We start from the raw sequence: 17,187 nt of genomic DNA, 5'->3' as shown, positions 1-17,187 counted from the left end.
GTAAATCTGTTATTTCAGGTCATCTGATATTTCAGTTCTTGTTGTGTTTGTAATCATTTTCAGGGCTCAGGAAGGAATTCTGTTTGAGCCACAGGGTTTCCCCTAGAAATATGACCCCATAAAAAAGGAGATTTGGAAGCACGTGTAATCTGATTGGTCCAAATATAACTTTATGTTATGTTTGTTACATATGAATGGAGCACAGGGCCATAAAAATGCACTGATAGGATATCAGCAATATAAATAGCATCTGTGAGAATTATGCTGCCAAAAAACAGACAAAAACACAAATCAGGTTACAGCGCCTCCTGATAAAACTGCACCCGTCCCCGAAATGGTTTGAAATTGATGTGGTGTATCAGTGAAGATGGACTCTGTGTAAAAAGGTCCCGACAGGGTCGTAAATTCTTTGTAGTTGTACGGATACCAAGAAATATCCCCAGAGGTGTTTTTGGGGGGTGCGGGGGGTTCAAACTTACTTGTCTTTCCATTTTCAGACATCCTCTTTCCATCTCCTGCAGCATAAACCGGCACCAGGGTCACAGTGTAGAGAGTGTCGGGCTGGAGGCCTCGCAGGGTGGTGGTGGTTGTGCCCGCTGACACAGTTTCCTAAGTTTAGTAAGAAAATACACAAATTAGCTGCTCTGATGCAAACATATAGTCAGAAATAACATCAAGCTTAGGGTAAATCCTCCTCGCCAGCTGTGAAACACAGTAATTTATCTCTAGTTGCTGCATGTAACGGGGGCAAGAGTCAATTTTTTTTATACAATATGTATTAGATTTCTTTATATAAGTTTAAAATGGGTGTTTAAAGACCTAAAAGTTTCAGACATGATCAGGCAAATTGGTGAGTAATTCAAAGTCACGGCTGACAGGAAGCTGAGGATGGTCCTACCATGCTCTCATCTCCTCCAGCAGCAGGAGCATAGATGACTCTGTACTCCTTCACTCGGCCCTCGGCGGGCTCCCAGCGCACATTCAGGGTGGTCATGGTTGGGTTCAGCACCTGCAGGTTCCTGACTCCGCCCAGAGGCTCTGCAGGAACACAAACACAGGTGAAACAGGGCGAGCTTTCTCTTTTCTGTCCTCCATCTTTTCCTGGAGGATTGCGATCAAAAGCCTCAGCTAGCTCCTTTCAAAGCCAAAGAGGAGTCACTCTACGTCAAGAACAGTTGAAACAGGGTAGTTGTTGCATTATGCACAAAACAAGCTGCTTAAAGATGTCACTTGCAATAAATTAAATCACGCTTTTCTTAATTTTTCAGGGGATTAAAAAAAAAAGTGACACCTCATAATGATTTTTTGATCTTTCTATCGCAAAACTTCATATGATGATGTTTTTAAAAATATGTTTGATTAAGATTTTCTTCTAGATATGGTTTCTTTTACTGTGGCACATGCGCTTTTGTTTAGCCAAAGGCCAGAGATAGCAGGAGTCTGTACATTTCCCTGCTAAGTAAGGTAAGACAGACTCGTCGGCTTGACTACATAACCCCAAAAGACCAATTCTGAGCCAAGAAAATGCTATTTTTTCTTTTTTGTTTAATAAAAAATTCTGTACAACTGAAAGCAACTTGTATTCATGCAGGACGCAGATTTCACTATAGCAGATATTTAATGTGAAACTTTGTCTCTGGATGTGAGTCTTACTGGTTTTTCCTTCTTCGGAGATATCTTTGCTGATGCCGGTGGCATACACCGCTGCGACGCTGACGGAGTACGGCGTGTCAGGCTCCAGCTTCTGCAGGATGACGCTCGTCTTCTTCCCTCCAACCTGCGTCTGTTCACAGGAAACACGTCGGCAGTGAGACTTGTGTTCACATCGGAGAAACACAATAGTTTATCGGAGCTTAGTGACAGGTGGCTGACTCATGAAGAAGAACGCCACAGATGGCAAACACAAATGAGAGAAACATTTGCTGCCAGCTGTCAAATAAAAAGTCTTTTTGTTTTTAATGTTTGTTATATGTTTTAATGTTTTGACTGGTCATGGCAGGTGGATTCTTCCCACTGTCACCAAGTGCTTGGCTCAAAGGGGATTGTTTGATTATTGGGATATTCGTTGTATTATTGTAGAGTCACTGCCTTGAAGTATAAGGCACTTTGAGGTGACTATTTGTTGTGATTTGGCGCTATATAAACAAAACTGAATTGAACTGAATTCAGCTTTTGTGGATTGAAATGATATTTTACTGTCATGAAATTCAAATGACTGGATAATTTGATAAGACGTTATAGGTGGATAAATGCAAACACCAGGCCATTTTAGCCCACTACTGAGTGGTTGCCAGGTAACATGATGAGCATTTAGAGGGAGCATTTGGGAAATGTTGTAGAAAACACCTGCATTGATTGCAACAAAATGGGAGCATTTCCAGGAAGTGACAGACGTGACGGTGATGTAGCCGCTCGTTGTTTAAAGGAGTTCAACGTGTTCCTGCCTGGTCACAGACACAGTATGTCGAAGTATAGAGCAAACACACTGAAAACTCATTTGTCCCAGCTGACTCTGATCTTTTAAATGACTCGCTATGTTTTTAATGTTGCTGGGGGGGGGTTTCTGGACTTTGACAGCTATTTACTTGATGTCTGTGTGATTTCTGCTGACTACATAACAAATTAACTCTCAGAGATAATAAGGAAATCCCAGTTATTTGCTCCTTAATAGTTCTGATTACTATTTTCGTGTCTCTGAGACAGAAAGACGAGTGCATGCCAATGTGTGCTCCTGTATTTCTGCCCCTTAAAAGCCACAAGTTGGCTCCACACAGTTGGAGTGGATGGATTTATATGTATATTTCTTTGAGTTGTGTTGGGTTACTGCATTCGATGTTCCTCTGCAGGAACATGGATCACATGAAAATTGGGGAACAATGTGCCGTGAAAGACAATTTACTGTTTACTGTTTGCAGCTGGTCTGGTTCAGATATTTGAAGAGTAATGAAAAGCTGCACACCTCCACCTCCTTATCAGCTTGTCTGTGTCCTGCCTTCGTGTGGAAAACTACCACAGCATGAATCACATCACAGCCACTTATGAAACGATGGGAAACAGACGATTATTGACTGACTTATTTATTAAATCAACATGAGTTTGTTTGCCTGCGCTGTAAACAAACACCAGCTGATCTTCTGTGGCGAGTGTTTGATGTCATCTGCAGTTACCGCCACTGACCACAGGTGTCGCCACACCGGCTAAAATGTTTCAGCCTCTAAATGCGCGATCATTTATCCGGATCTCGAATCATCAGCCCTCTAAAAATTCAAGCAAAGCCCTTAAGTGTGCAGCGGCTCCCAGCGGGGCATGTTTTGGAGAGGCATCCACTGGTTATTAGGAGAATGTCAGCAGAGTATTTACATCATTTAGACTTCTTTCTCTGAGAGATTTGAAATCTAGTAGACTGAGAAATCCTGAGCAAACAACTCTGCAGTCCATCACACAGTGGATGCAGCGCTGTAAACACATCCACAGAGGGCATAAACAGTTTGTGGTGGCTAAGGGATAAATTACTGGAGGTATCACATCCCATTTACGTCAGTATTTTAGGTATTTGGATGTTTTATTTTATTCTGGGAAACATACAGAAGGTGAGTATCTTGTTTAGAGACAGTGGAGTGTGTTAATAAAACAATCAGTGACTCCTGTGGGTCACTGATTGTCTCGATTGGGACTACTTGGGACATTTTTTTTTAACCAGATAATTATTTAAATATGAGGTAACTTCACTGCTCATCTTCTAATGCAGCACTCAGTAAATGAGCCAAATATTCATCTAAAGTCTCAGAAATAAGATGACACAGGAATCATTTGTCTGAGCTTTTTTGTGAAATATGCCACAGAAAGTTTTTTATGTGTGCTTTTTCTAAAATTTTGGCTTGTCCAACAAAGGATGACTTGCAGCTTGGCAAAGAAACTAGAAGGTTAATCCTGTGTTTTCAGTGTTATGAAGGCGGTGCCATGGCAACATGCTTCAGATGTAACTTGCTCCGAGCCAGGTTATGATTGAGATAAGAGATCAACGGTTATGAAATGCACCAGTGGCTGCAGTTTGAAAACTGCTTTCTGTAATAATTAATATATGTTTGAATTCTTTTTGTATTGAATTATTATTTAATTAATTACACATGTAAACACAAATTTAATGGAATAACAGCTGTAATCTGTCAAATTCTCTTTAAACTGCACAATATGAAAATTTGATCTAGTCCAACCAGCAGACCTGTCTATGCTTGTGATTGGTCACATATTGTAGTGCCACCACCTTTCATGTAAACTCTGATGAATGGACTGATGAATGATGGGTTGACTTAACGAGTCCCTTTGTCTGATGTTTTAGCCTGATATTAGATTAAGTGGATTAAGCCTGAGAAGGAAAAGATATCCTTGATTTCTCTGCAGATTTCTTTATTGGATTAACCTTCTAGTTCTAGTAATGTGGAGTTGTGGCTCTTGTGACATTAGGGAGTTTTGAATTGATAATTTTATTCTGCTTTTGACTGGTCTAGCGTTGGCCTCCGTGTCCCATTTTATTTTGAAGGTGAGATTTCTCTGGCGTATTGGTTTAATTTGACTTCCTGCCTTCCGTTGTGCTCGTCTGGCACTCCCTGATTGATTTCACCTGCCTTTAATTGTTTCCTCATGTGTTCTGCCCTCTATCTGCATTTTTGTCCCTTTTTTTGTATTTTGCATGTGTAAAGGGCAGTTGGATCATCCCATTGCTTATCACTGTTCAGACTTCAGTCTGCAGACCTTCAGAGTTTTCACCCCAGTATAAAGCTGACCTATTTTCTCTACTATACATATGAAAAACAGCAGCCTTAGCCCAGAACTGGACTGATGAAGAAACCCCGTTTTTTCACCCAGTTCCCAAACTTGAGAGGAAACCCTGAGCTCATCCATAAAACAAACAAGCGTCTCATCTGGTATCACATGACTGATGCTAAGAACAACAAGGCCGCACGACACCAGATGCTCTCGGTCCTCTGGCGCACACATCTGATGCAGCGAGTGGATCGGAGCTCCGTTAGACGGATTTGCAGCGCTGACATCATGCCTCGGCCGTGACACGTTGTTTGGGGGAACACTGTCATAACATCTCAGAGACAGCGACCCCCCTCTAGATTCTTCTCATACTGCTCGCAGCTTCTTTTCATCTTGTTTCCACTGCTAATGATTATTGAGTCAGCGTGTGGGAATGCAGTGTCGGCAGTCAAACGTGGGACTCCTCAAACTCACCGTCGTGCTGCTGGATGTTGTCAACAAATAAAAGCTAAATTGCTCTGTGAGGAAGGAGCCTGGAAACATGTCTGGCGGTGTGTCACTGACCTCCTCCAGATCATTGATGTGCATCTCGAGATGGAGGTGAAATTTAAAACCGAATCCAGCTCGTACTGTAAATCCAGCTGGTTCTGTTTTTGATATCAAAAGCTTTTTAAATGAGCCAGACATCAAATTACAGATCGCTCCGGTGCAGTCGGAGACCTCGAGTCTCAGACTCCACATTTTACTCCGTTTCGAAATATATTTCTCTTTGTACATCACTAAATGAGTCTACAGATTAAAGCTTTACATTAATTATACTACTCACATACCAGTTTATTAGGTACAACAAAGTCGGGGTATTTTTTTTTCTGGTTTCTCTCACTACCTTGAACTACCAGAGTTACTTCACCACTCTTCGTGTGTAACAAACAAAGAGGGTTAAGTTGACGGAGAGCTAAATTAACTCGAAGAAGAAGAAGACTTGCGAGGAACAGATAATTAACTGAACTGGCACAAAATCTAAATTGAAAAAAGGGGCACTGGCAGATCTAATGTGATATATGCACATTTATATGGTGCGTGTGTTTTTGTTGGCTTTGTTGAGCACTGAGACAGTTTTGTCAGGTGAGAAGAAGCTCCTGGGATGAGAACTAACACGTCCACGTCTGAGTGCACGGTCCTCAGCCAAAAAAGGGTGGCGTGGGAACAAGTCATGGCCTCCAGGGGAGGATTTCAAGCACCTCAGTTTGGAGCAGGAGACTGAGAAGGATTGGGACAGAGATACTGATAGTGGTCTCCTGTAGTCTACACTCCCACCCGCACCTATGAACATGTGCTGTGGGTCATGGAGCTCAGAGTAGAGCTGAAAGGGTCCAGCAGAGGTGGTTCAGACATCCTGGACGCCTCCAAGTTGTTTTGAGCTTGTCTAACTGGGAGGAGACCCATGGACAGATTCAGGACGTCCTGGAGAGATCGCGTGTCTCGACTAGATCGGTGTCCCCCACATGAGTTGTAGGAGGTGGGCTGGCAGAAGGAGGCCTGCTTAGACTGCTCTAATTCCCCGCCTGATTTTTTGTGTTTTTTGTTTTTCAAATGTATTGTATTTCAAAGCTTTATTTACTTATTTAAACTAATTCTTCAGATTTAGATTATAAGTGTAAAAGAGTGATCTGCTGTATTTCTATAGAGACTACCAGCCAGCATATGAAGTGATTAAATTAGCTGCAATATTCAACAACTTCAGATCCAGTAATATCATGTACATGATTCTGCACAAAGACTGCTTTTACTTTGGGTTTTTTGAGGATAGCTGGATCCTAAAAGGTCTTTCACTGCTAGCAGATCCTTTATTCTTGCTCACTGCCTCTTTTTTATGTAATACTGCCTGTGTGAGGGCACAGGATGCTGCACAAGAGCCAGAAAATCATTCACAAAAATTATAGCCAATTTTCACTCATGGTAGATTTTGGTCAACCTCTGTCTTGTTTAAAAAAAAATCCCTGATTTGCCCTGATTTGAAGTCATTTTCACAGAGATTAAACTGGAGATGATGATCTCATCTGCTGCACAGTTTACTTTACGGTTCACAATTAAACATTTATTCAAGTTGCATTACACAGGAGGCAAATCACAAAGCAGGTGCCATCAGTTTAGGCTCATTTATCAATAACAAACGAGATTCTCTAACTCAACGATGACTATGAACGACGATTTGACTTTTATTAGAAACACATCTAAAGAACTCAGAGATTCCTTCTTGGTAACTATGTGTTTTATGTGTGAGAATGAGAAAGCCTTTGTCTCTTCAGTGCCTTTAGCTTCTCCTTCTACACAGTTTTATGTCTTTTTTGCTCAGTTTTATAGATCTTGAAGTCCCATCTCAGGAGGTAGAGGAAACTTCCCATCAAATCCAGCAGTTCATAATTGATTTGTTTCTATATGTGCTTTGGGGCTCGTTTCGCTGACTTTTCTGACAGATTTAAAGCTCCACATCATCTTCAGATATTCACTGATTTGTCAGCAAGTGGCTGAAGCAAACCGAGACCTTCCCACTGGTCAAAAAGCAGCACAGCTGGGAACCTCCGCGCCCCGACAGCAGAACAAACCTTCGCTTTGTAAGAGCGCGCGGGGAAACTACACCTGGGAAAGGAATTTAGTCGTGTTGTTCTTTCGATCCCTCGACAAACAAACAAAACAGGAGTGGGTTTACAAGACGGCAGAGAGGGACCCGTTTTCTCATAAATGTCAAATTTACTAAACAATCATTGAAACTCGTCCATTTTGGGTGTAAAATCTTGAATAAACACTTTAGAAATCTCTGAATTCGCCTTTTGTTCAGAGTCAGTGAAGCAGCTCCAGCTATGGTCTCCTGATACAACAAAGAGCCAAGTGGTTATATCATAGAGGCCGTATTTCATGTGAATTCTGCTGCTTGGTGCACATTTCCTGCACATTAAATGATCAACTGAAGCTGCGATACCGAGGTTATATAAACTCAGTATGACCTTTTACTTTCTAAGACTCAGAGACAGAGAAGAAAAAAACCCTAACCCTTTAAAATTGAGGCCTAAATATTCAGAGATAACAACCTAACAATGTCAATGACAGCAAGACCTGGAGGGTTATGTTTGGGAGTGGTGTTCTGTTATTGGACTTCTGTGCGAATTAGGTTGTCCATAACAAACACCATGTTTGAATATCAGGGTGTACATAAGTGCATGTGGCACCAGGATACTCTAGGCTACAGGTTGATGAACAATTTTGTAATGGTATCACCGGATCTGCTGCCATATGTTCTCTGAACACTTGGATTACCACCTGCTGGTGAATTGGATCAGGCGGCGGAGCAGGATGCTGGACAAACCTGGCATACCTGAAAGTATTGTGAGGTTGTGCTGGTAATGCCTGGCAAAGGCCTAGGTCCATAAGGTCTTCAACTCCCACCTCCGGCAGAACTTTAAAAGCATCCCGAGGGAGACTGGGGAAAGTGAGTCCAAATGGACCATGTTCAGCACCTCCATTGCTGAAGCTGCTGCAAGGAGCTTCAGGTGCAAGGTGGCAACATCAGTACCAGATGGTGGAAATCTGAGGTGAAGGGAGCTATCAAGCTGAAGAAGGAGTCCTATCTATCAGGATTGGTTAGCCTTTGGGACTTCGGAAGAAGCTGATAGATGCCAACTGGCCAAGTAGTATGTGATCCTCCATTTTTACTTAACCTCCTAGGACCTGGAATCCAAAATACTCAATTTTGCTCTACAAGGACCTGATATCTACATTATACTTCTACTGTTCTATCAAAATTATAAACAAATATCCTCATATGTGGCTCTCATTTTTCTTAAAAACAAAAATAAGATAAAAAAAAAAATCTGGTAATTCTTTGTTTTTACATTCATCGGGCCCCAATATGCCGAAATATCAAAGACAAATTTAAAATGCATGCCGTGGAAGAGTTCGGGTCTTAGGAGGTTAAGAAACAATTCACCAGCTGGGCCTACGTCCTCATTTTATGTTTGACAAAGGCTTGGGCAGGAATTGAGCTGCAGTTTGGGGAGGGCCTCCAAGGGGGACTGGTGGCGGCTCCCAGCCTGGCAGATCTCCATGTACTAAATAGAGTTGAAGATGTTAAATAATTGAAAACGGGAGGGAGGGTGGGGCACGTAAACGAGAACGAACAGCTTGTAGGCCTGAGGGAACCTGTATAGATGAGAACCGGAAGGAGCGTGTATGGAGGCGTGGTCCGCTCCTGAAATTCCGATACAATGGATGGATGGCAGCACTGGGACAGGTTAAGAAAAAGGTTTGGATGGACTGCTAAGTTTAACATGTCTTGAAATACAGGTGTCTTCATGTACACACAAAAATATATCAAACTGTGAAACTGATTCACAAATTGCCACAAGTCTGGATTGGAGAGGAGGCAGAGGTCGAGAAATCTCACTTCTTTCTGACCTAAACAGTTTTCATTTTCAGTTCTTGCAGTTGATCACTTCAGTCAGCGCCCTCTGGAAACATCCAATGATTTTTTTTAAACAGAGATATTTTAATGTGCTCCCTTGTCATTTTCTCATCCTAACTATGATTTAATTTGTGCAAACTTCCTACATTTATGGCATATAGACACCCTTTTCTAATGTATCTGTACACTGATGATGCCATCATATTCTCATCCACAAACTTACTATGAGGGCCTCGCCTCCAGCGACTGGTCTGTAAGTGATCTTGTAATTCTGGACGGCGCCGGGGGCGGGCTCCCACTTCGCCGTCAGTGTGGTGGTGGTGGCGTTGAAAACCCTCAGGTTTTTGGGCGACGCAGGAAGCACTGGAAGCACACAGGTATGTAGAGTCAGATAAACAGCACCTGTATATGTGTGCGTGAAACGATCGGTGAAAATGATTATGATGATGTTGATGAGGAGGAGGATGAAGATGGCAGTTATGATGATGTTCTCACAATCCAGCGGGTCATGGAGCTGGAAGGGTTAATTTTAGGATGAGAGCAGCAGAGTGATGAGGTTTAAACCAGTTCAGAGTGGAGTTGCAGGTCAGGAATGTCTTATTAAATCACTGGTCTCATAAAAATGGAGCTAAGTTATATATTTTTACAAAAGGAAAAGTCCTAATGCATAAAAAGGATTCTAAAATTGGACACAATAACACAAAAACACAATTATTATGGAAACAACTTCTATAACTGATGATCCTAGACGGGAACTATGATTCATTTGTGGTTTCTAACAAATAAAATTATGGCAACAACAACAACAGCATAACAAAAACGAAATTTGGCAGACATTATAGAAAATTCTGCAGTTTTTAACCAATGCTTTGGGGAAAGCAATAATGATTAGCTGTTTTGCAACAACCTGTCTTTGGGGTTATGATAACGCATTTGTTGATCATAAAAGGTAAATTTAGCAACAGCTGGACACCCTGAAACAAACCAGGGCTCTGAAATTTAGGCATAATAATAAATATGACAAATTTGTGGATCATTCATATAAGTTTTTTCTTTTTGAGTAAAGAGCATCAAAGCACATTTTTGGTAATGAGAGTGGATAAAATTTTTATTTAAAAATCAGATTTAGTTCACTAACCACCATCTCCACTACAGAACCTCTGAACAACATTAAACTGATGACGAATATGTGATGACATAATAAAATGACGTTATAATGTGAGATGAACATGACGGCAGGAATGACAAACATGTTGGGAGGATGAAACAGGAACGAGGACACTCATTCACAGTGATGGAGGTCTGTGGAGGTTGACGTGTTACTGGTCAATTTTCACACTTCTTGCATTTGAAGCCCTGAATTTGCATTCACACCACAATATAGTCCATGTCCGTGTTGCCCCAAACCTGGGGATTTTTTTAAAAAAAAAAGCAGATTTGTTTAAATCTAAGTATGTGTATGGTGTCAAAAACATCAGTGAAAGAAGTTCAGTCATTATAAAGACATGTTTTGATCTGATATATCACTTAAATAGCTTCTAATTAGCTTGAAAATTGTGTTTAAAAACTGCAGTGGTTTAAAATATTTCAAGTTATATTGTAATTTTTAAGAAGTAATTTTTATGTTTTTAAGCAGATACTAGCTGCATGATAGCTAGCAACATTAGTTAGCTAGCGATATTAGTTAGCTACCAAAATTAGTTAGTTAGCCACACTAGTTAGATGTGTTATTTATTCTATTGAAATGCATTGCTTTTCATATCTTATCTTTTGTAATTATCATAACATGACATAAATAACTCTTAATTTTGTTTTTTGCCTTGCACATATTTCTATTTTATATGATGACATTTAATACCACAGTGCTTTAGTTACTGCTGTGTAAAAGAACAATGTGCTACCTACTGCTAGAAGTTAAACCAAAAACTTGCAGAGCCTCCTCACACTGACTCTGCTATGAATTAAATAAACAATAATGGACAAAAAACAAAACAAAAAAAACAAAATGTAGACTTCAAGGATCTGTGAATGACTTCTCTGTGAGCATACTTTGATGATAGTATTCTTTAAAAGATTCTTTAAAAGGCCATCATATTTTTTACATTTCCATTCTTCACATCCAATACAAATTGGTCTATAACTTACTTACTACAGCAATAGAAACACAGAGTGAAATACAAGACCATCAGAATCCATTAAAGCCTTTTCTTTAAAATACTAGAACTGTGTATTTGATTAGTAAACAACAGATCTCTGCAAGTTGGCATGATTTTACCTGATATTCAAGTCTTGTGTGAGTTTTTCTGCTAGGGTAAAAAGTAAAACTACACTCTAAGTGCACAAATGCAAATGTTTAGCCAACAGAAATTACTTTTTTTTGGTTGATATGGTTTTGAATCGGTCAGAGCTGAGCCTGCAGTACATTCGTGATAATTTATGTCAACCACGCAGCTGTGACCATCGTGTCTTTTTTGCTGAACTCTTTGCTCAGGTTTGAAGTTGGAGAGTTGTGGTGTGAACGCACAGTAAAGCACTAAAATGCATAGACATGCAGTGAAGGATGACTGAAAGAAAAAAAAGAAAGTGTGTTCCCATTAACATCGTCCTGTATGACCACGTTACCATTCCACACAGAAATCATGAACAATACAATGAAAAGGAAGCTGTCCTTCTCATACGACATACCTGGCGGCTTTAACACTAGAAAGAGACATTGAGAGGACAACAGTGTTATTTTAAAGTCATACACATCTGTGAAAGTAAAACATTGGGATGATTTGTTGGACGCTGATAAGAAGCGGGGGTTTACTTACGTGTGCGTTCATTTCCCATCAGATCTTCGCTCTCTGACTCATCTGGGTAGATGGCCGTGACAGTGACAGAGTAGTCGGTGTCAGGGTCCAAATTCTCCAGAACGTGGGAGGTTTCGTCGCTATTCAGGATAACCTAGTGACGGGTAAAAACAGCACATACATATGTATCTGTGTGTGTTTATTGCTAACCAGAAGATGTTCTTGGCGCTATGATCTTAGCCTTTCAAAGCAAAAACCTACAAGACTGAGCGCACAGTGAAAACGACAGCTCTTTAGGTCAAAGGTTAAATCTGTCACATGGAGAAAATGTCTGCCTTTGTCTGCCACAGCTTTCTGTTTTATGTTGCCATTTTACAAAGTTTCATAATTCATAGCTTAAAGTTGGAACCCGGCACTGACTTCATCTCATTCACCGATTTTTGTGCTGATGTGCATGTTGGGCCCAAAAACAACTTTGGAGGGCCGAAGCTTAAGCAGTGGAAAACAAAGGGAGCATTATTATTGCTGTGGTCGAACTGGATGTTTTCACTTAATCTTGGCAGTTTTGAGGAGTCTGTGAAACCATAATGGATTGTTCATGAGATTTTTTCCCTTCGGAATGACAGGGTAATTTTGAATTCAAACACTGACATCTTCAGTTTCATGATTGTAACGTAACCAATGCTCGCTGGGCAGAGATCCACACGTTGGTGGTTTTATTCTAGTTGAGAAAATCAGAGCAGCGAACTCAGCGACTGCAGGTGTGCTCGAATGCTGCTTCAAGCTCACGCTTCGGTTTTAATCAGAGAAAGAAAACTCTGCTAAGCTACAGGCAAAAACACTCACAAAGCTCGTTGATTGGTTGGACATGGATGAGACAACTGAAAGCAGATGTTTACCGCTGCTGCAGACAGAGCGCGCTGTCCAAGCAAAGCTCATTTGCATATTTTGAGACAAAGTACTAAAGCGGGTTTATTTACCCAGCTGCTGATAACAAATACAAATGTAACATGAAAAAAAAACTAATTCTGATATCATAGAAGTTAACATGCCAGGTGTCTTTGGCCTCAGCCAGCTGACGTAACGTTTCAAGATCCTTCACCTTCTCACAGCACACAGTTTGTTTGTTTTTGTCTGTTTTCCATCTTCTTTTTCCTTTCACCCTAAATTAACTGTGGCAGCTGGCTGTTCCTCCCTGAGCCTCGCTTTGTTGGAAGTTTCATCCTGTTAAAAGGCAGTCCCCCACCATCACCAGTTACTGCTCACTGGGCATCCTCTGGCTGCTGCTATTCTCTCGCTAACATTTTAGGGCCTTTATCTTGTAGAAGGTACAATGTAGAAAACCTTGAGGTGACTGTTGTTGTGAATTCATGTTATAGAAATTAAAAATGTATTTAAATGAGCTGAATTATCATGAGATATCTTAAAAAATGTGTTCATCTAATGCATAGGTTCACTGATCTCTCTTGAAAAAGAGATGAGACATTATTAAAAACGCACCCACAGCCACAGCCTGAATCGGTCTGTGAGGTAAAGTATCTGCAGAGACAAACACATGGCTGGAGCTACACCATGAAAATGTGCAAAACTTCAGCCAAGAAGATCTGAGATGATCTCAACCACAAGACAAGGTTAGTTATTATTATGTTACTCACTATGAAAAGTAATTATCCTAGTCTGCTATCTTAGTTAAGTCCATAGTTTACACGCTGAGGTTTTGAAAGTGTAGCTTAAAGGTGTGCTACACATGAACAATGCTGACAAAAAGCTGCAAAAGCGCAGAATGACAACTGAATAGCATTCTGGACTCACGCCTATGAAAACAAAAGAAGTAATAAAGCACTTCAGTGTGTTGAAATGATGAAGCCTCAGCCAATGCACTAGACACTTAGATCTGAATAAACAGTGTTATCGGATGGTTTACGTGTCATCTTTTAACAAGCACATACACACATGCAGTTTGTTCTGGAAAAAGCTTGAAAATCTGATGTCGCTGCCAATAGAAACTCTGTATTCAGACATGGAAAGAACTTCTTCTGCTGCAGTCTTTGTCCCGACTCATTTGAGCACAGACATTTTATAGACATGGCCAGGCTGGTCGCATCATCACCCACTTACCTGCTGGAAGTCTGTCTCCCCCCTTTTAACCCAGCCAACACGGTAAAGGGACACGTCGGGGCCTCCGTGTTCCCATGTGACTCTGAACGAGGAGTGGGTCACCTCAGAGAACTGCAGGTTCTTGGGCGCAGGAACAACATCTGTAAACATGGACCGAAATGAGACAGAGGATGTCTTAGTGATGATGCAACAGCATGTGAAGAGTCCCTTTTTTATATTATTACATAAAGTTAAAGATATAAAAACACTTAATATTACATTATAAATATAACCCTACACATCATCTAAAGACTTTTTAGTGTAGACCAACCTTCATGTGATTGCCACTTTCCTAAATCAAACCCTGATTTTGTTTCACTTCATTTGTTCAAACGAAAAACTTAACCGAGTCTGGTTTTTTGTAGAGGTGGAGGATGCTCTGTTAGGATTGTTCCTGCTTTTGCTATAACCAGAATTCTGCACTCATTCTTTGATGAGTGCAGGATGACCAAAAAATATAAAATGTAGATTCATACCTGTGATGGCGCTGCCGAGCATCGGGGTCGCAGGACCGTCGTCATAGATCGGGGTGACAGCTAGATCATATTCTGTCTGGGAAATGAGGCTGGACAGCACCAGGGTGGTAATGTCGCCATTAACTTCGATCTGTCAAAGGCAAAATTTAATTATTAGTGACTCTTTTTTAAAAAAAAAATCACTCAGAGGTTGGACAGCTACATTTAGACCCACAGTCCTGAAATACCCACAGACTTTGCAGTAAATAAAACGTGGGGGCATTTGTAGCTCAAAAGATAGAGAGAGCTGTCTACAAACTGGAAACTCAATGCTTTGATCACCAGTTCCTACACCCTGCATGCCAAACTGTCCTGATGCCTGATGGGTTATAAAAACAAACCCTAAAGCCACTGAATAAAATACCACATGAACTGATGAATGTGACCACAGTTTAATTTCTAATGCAAAACTAAAAAACTAACACAGTTCTCTTTGCCGATTAGCTGGAACATTCATTCCTGCCACAGACCGACGCCTTTAACAGAGCTGTAAGCAGTTTTAAACTATCAGTTTAAGAGAAGAGCTTTATGGAACAGGTGAAAGGTGAACATGGTTAATATATAACAATTTTAATTTCATTTTAATTTCTCTGTCTGTATGTGATGCAAGCAAATGACTGAATAACTAAGCAAAGTTAAAATTAGAAACAGACTCTGCAGTTCCTCTGAAGGCCACTTGAGGCTGGCTCCAAAACAGTGTCAGTCTCCATAGACTCTAGTGGTAAAATGTGCAATATTATATACACATCTACAGCCTGAGACAAAAACATTTTTGATCTCTCTAAGGAGGGAGATTTGTTATATTTCACATCTTCTAAATGGACGTCATGGCTTGGGTCACTGTTTGGTGAACTTTAAATGTCATAATCCTCCCCAGATAGATAAAAAAAATTACTAAATAAGACTTTTATTTGATTATATGTGGCCTTGAGTTAACAGCAGCGCCGTCGGATTTATTGTGTGATGTAGTTGAGAGGTTTTTGAAAGTAGGCTTTGAGTTTATGAGTCAGATTCAAATATTTACCAACTGAGATGAAAGCAAAGAACGTAAAAGACGTGCACTTGTAGGGTCAGAGAATAGTAGGTCATCAAATAAATCAGCGAAAAGCTTTGACATATTAAAGCGCAGAGACAGTCTCCACAGTCGGATTTTTCATTTCAGCAGAGAGTTAAGTTAACTCGGGCATACATCCAGATGTGTGGGCTTCCTCTATAGAGACAAGAAGCCTTCAGCACTAATCCTTAAGAGGAGTCGAGCTGTTTCGCGTCATCTATCAGAATCTTCTGGAAATGTCAGGTATCCACGGACGGCACCGTCAGCTGCCGAGTCATCCCAGACTGTTTGTCCTCTGCTGACATCCAAGTGAGAAGTTATGAGGACAGAGTGGAGCTGGGATGATGGAGTCAGGCTGGGCTGGCTGCAGCAGTCAGCGTGCTTCTGCCAGCAGACTGCGTTTCTCATAAGCACCAGGCCAACAAAGAGGAGCTGCAAGGTCGGCCGTAACTCATCACTTTCCCAGAACGAAGATATCTCTGCTGAGTAAAACTTCACCTATATGAGGCTCTCTGTGAGGCTTTATTGTTCAACGCCAACCCTCAATGACCTTACAAACAATACAAGCACTTTCAAACAGACGCAACTTTTTATTCGATGAGGGAGTGACAGCTGATACGTGCCAATGGAAAAAGATCACAGCTGCACTTACTGAGCCTGATTTAGAAAAGTTGGACGTCACGCTTCTCCTCACACATAAAGTCCTGATCGATCAGGCTCCGTCGTGTGTTAAAGACCTCTTAGTATCATTTTATCCCTGCAGACCACTTCACTTTCAGACTGCAGGCATATTTGTAGTTGCAGAGTTTCTGAAAGCCGAACAGGAGGCAGAGGCCTCAGCTTTCTGTGGAACCATCTCCCCGCATCATTTCGGGAGACAGACGGCCTCTGTACTATTACAATTAGGCTTTAAACTTCTAGTTAGGGCTGACTCAGGTGACCTTGAACCGTACCTTCTTCATGTTGCTATAGCAGGGGTGTCAAACTCAAATACACAGTGGGCCAAAATTCAAAACTGGAACAAAGTCGCGGGCTAACATTAATATTTATTGAAATATATTTATTCCTCCAGATATAAGAATGAATCTTTTCTTATGGACTCAAACACGTTTTGCTGAAAAACTGAATATGGAACACGCAAAGCTTAATACTAAACAATATATATATTAGCTGTATAATACCAGTAGGCCAGCTCTAATAGTAATTTGGTATGGCTTCGCGGGCCAAATGTAATTAGGCTGCGGGCAAAATTTGGCCCGCGGGCCAGAGTTTGACACCTATGTGCTATAGGCTCCAGCTGCCGATAGACTTCCCATGATGCACTGAGCATTTCTCCTCCTCTCCTCTTTAAGTTTGTGTGTTGATGCTGATTCTACTGGGATTCTTCTTCCTGTTAAAAAGGGAGTTTTTCCTCCCCACTGTTTGCAAGTGCTTATTTTCTTAATG

General features: G+C 40.9%; 1 protein-coding gene across 3 annotated transcripts in view; it reads right to left on the bottom strand.

The window, feature by feature from the left end:
- col12a1b (collagen, type XII, alpha 1b) overlaps window positions 1–17,187 on the bottom strand; it is a 147,664-nt gene that overhangs the window by 73,083 nt on the left and 57,394 nt on the right. For 2 of the 3 annotated variants that reach the window (XM_086265140.1, XM_086265141.1), the window contains 8 exons: window positions 14,649–14,778; window positions 14,134–14,273; window positions 12,037–12,169; window positions 11,909–11,923; window positions 9,447–9,586; window positions 1,654–1,783; window positions 899–1,038; window positions 480–609 (listed from right to left, as the gene is read on the bottom strand). In XM_086265140.1, the coding sequence (XP_086121266.1) occupies window positions 480–609; window positions 899–1,038; window positions 1,654–1,783; window positions 9,447–9,586; window positions 11,909–11,923; window positions 12,037–12,169; window positions 14,134–14,273; window positions 14,649–14,778 (958 nt within the window). The remainder of the gene's footprint in view (window positions 1–479; window positions 610–898; window positions 1,039–1,653; window positions 1,784–9,446; window positions 9,587–11,908; window positions 11,924–12,036; window positions 12,170–14,133; window positions 14,274–14,648; window positions 14,779–17,187) is intronic. The other variant, XM_086265142.1, reaches the window with a different exon arrangement.

Source organism: Aulonocara sp. 'chitande type north' Nkhata Bay, linkage group LG15 (assembly GCF_057382095.1).
Source record: "Aulonocara sp. 'chitande type north' Nkhata Bay isolate Kocher_YH1m ecotype deep benthic linkage group LG15, A_spYH_male_GT1.1, whole genome shotgun sequence".
Classification (NCBI taxonomy): Eukaryota; Metazoa; Chordata; class Actinopteri; order Cichliformes; family Cichlidae; genus Aulonocara; species Aulonocara sp. 'chitande type north' Nkhata Bay.
Note: the sequence above shows the minus strand (reverse complement) of the source record. Positions and strands in the feature narration are given on the sequence as shown.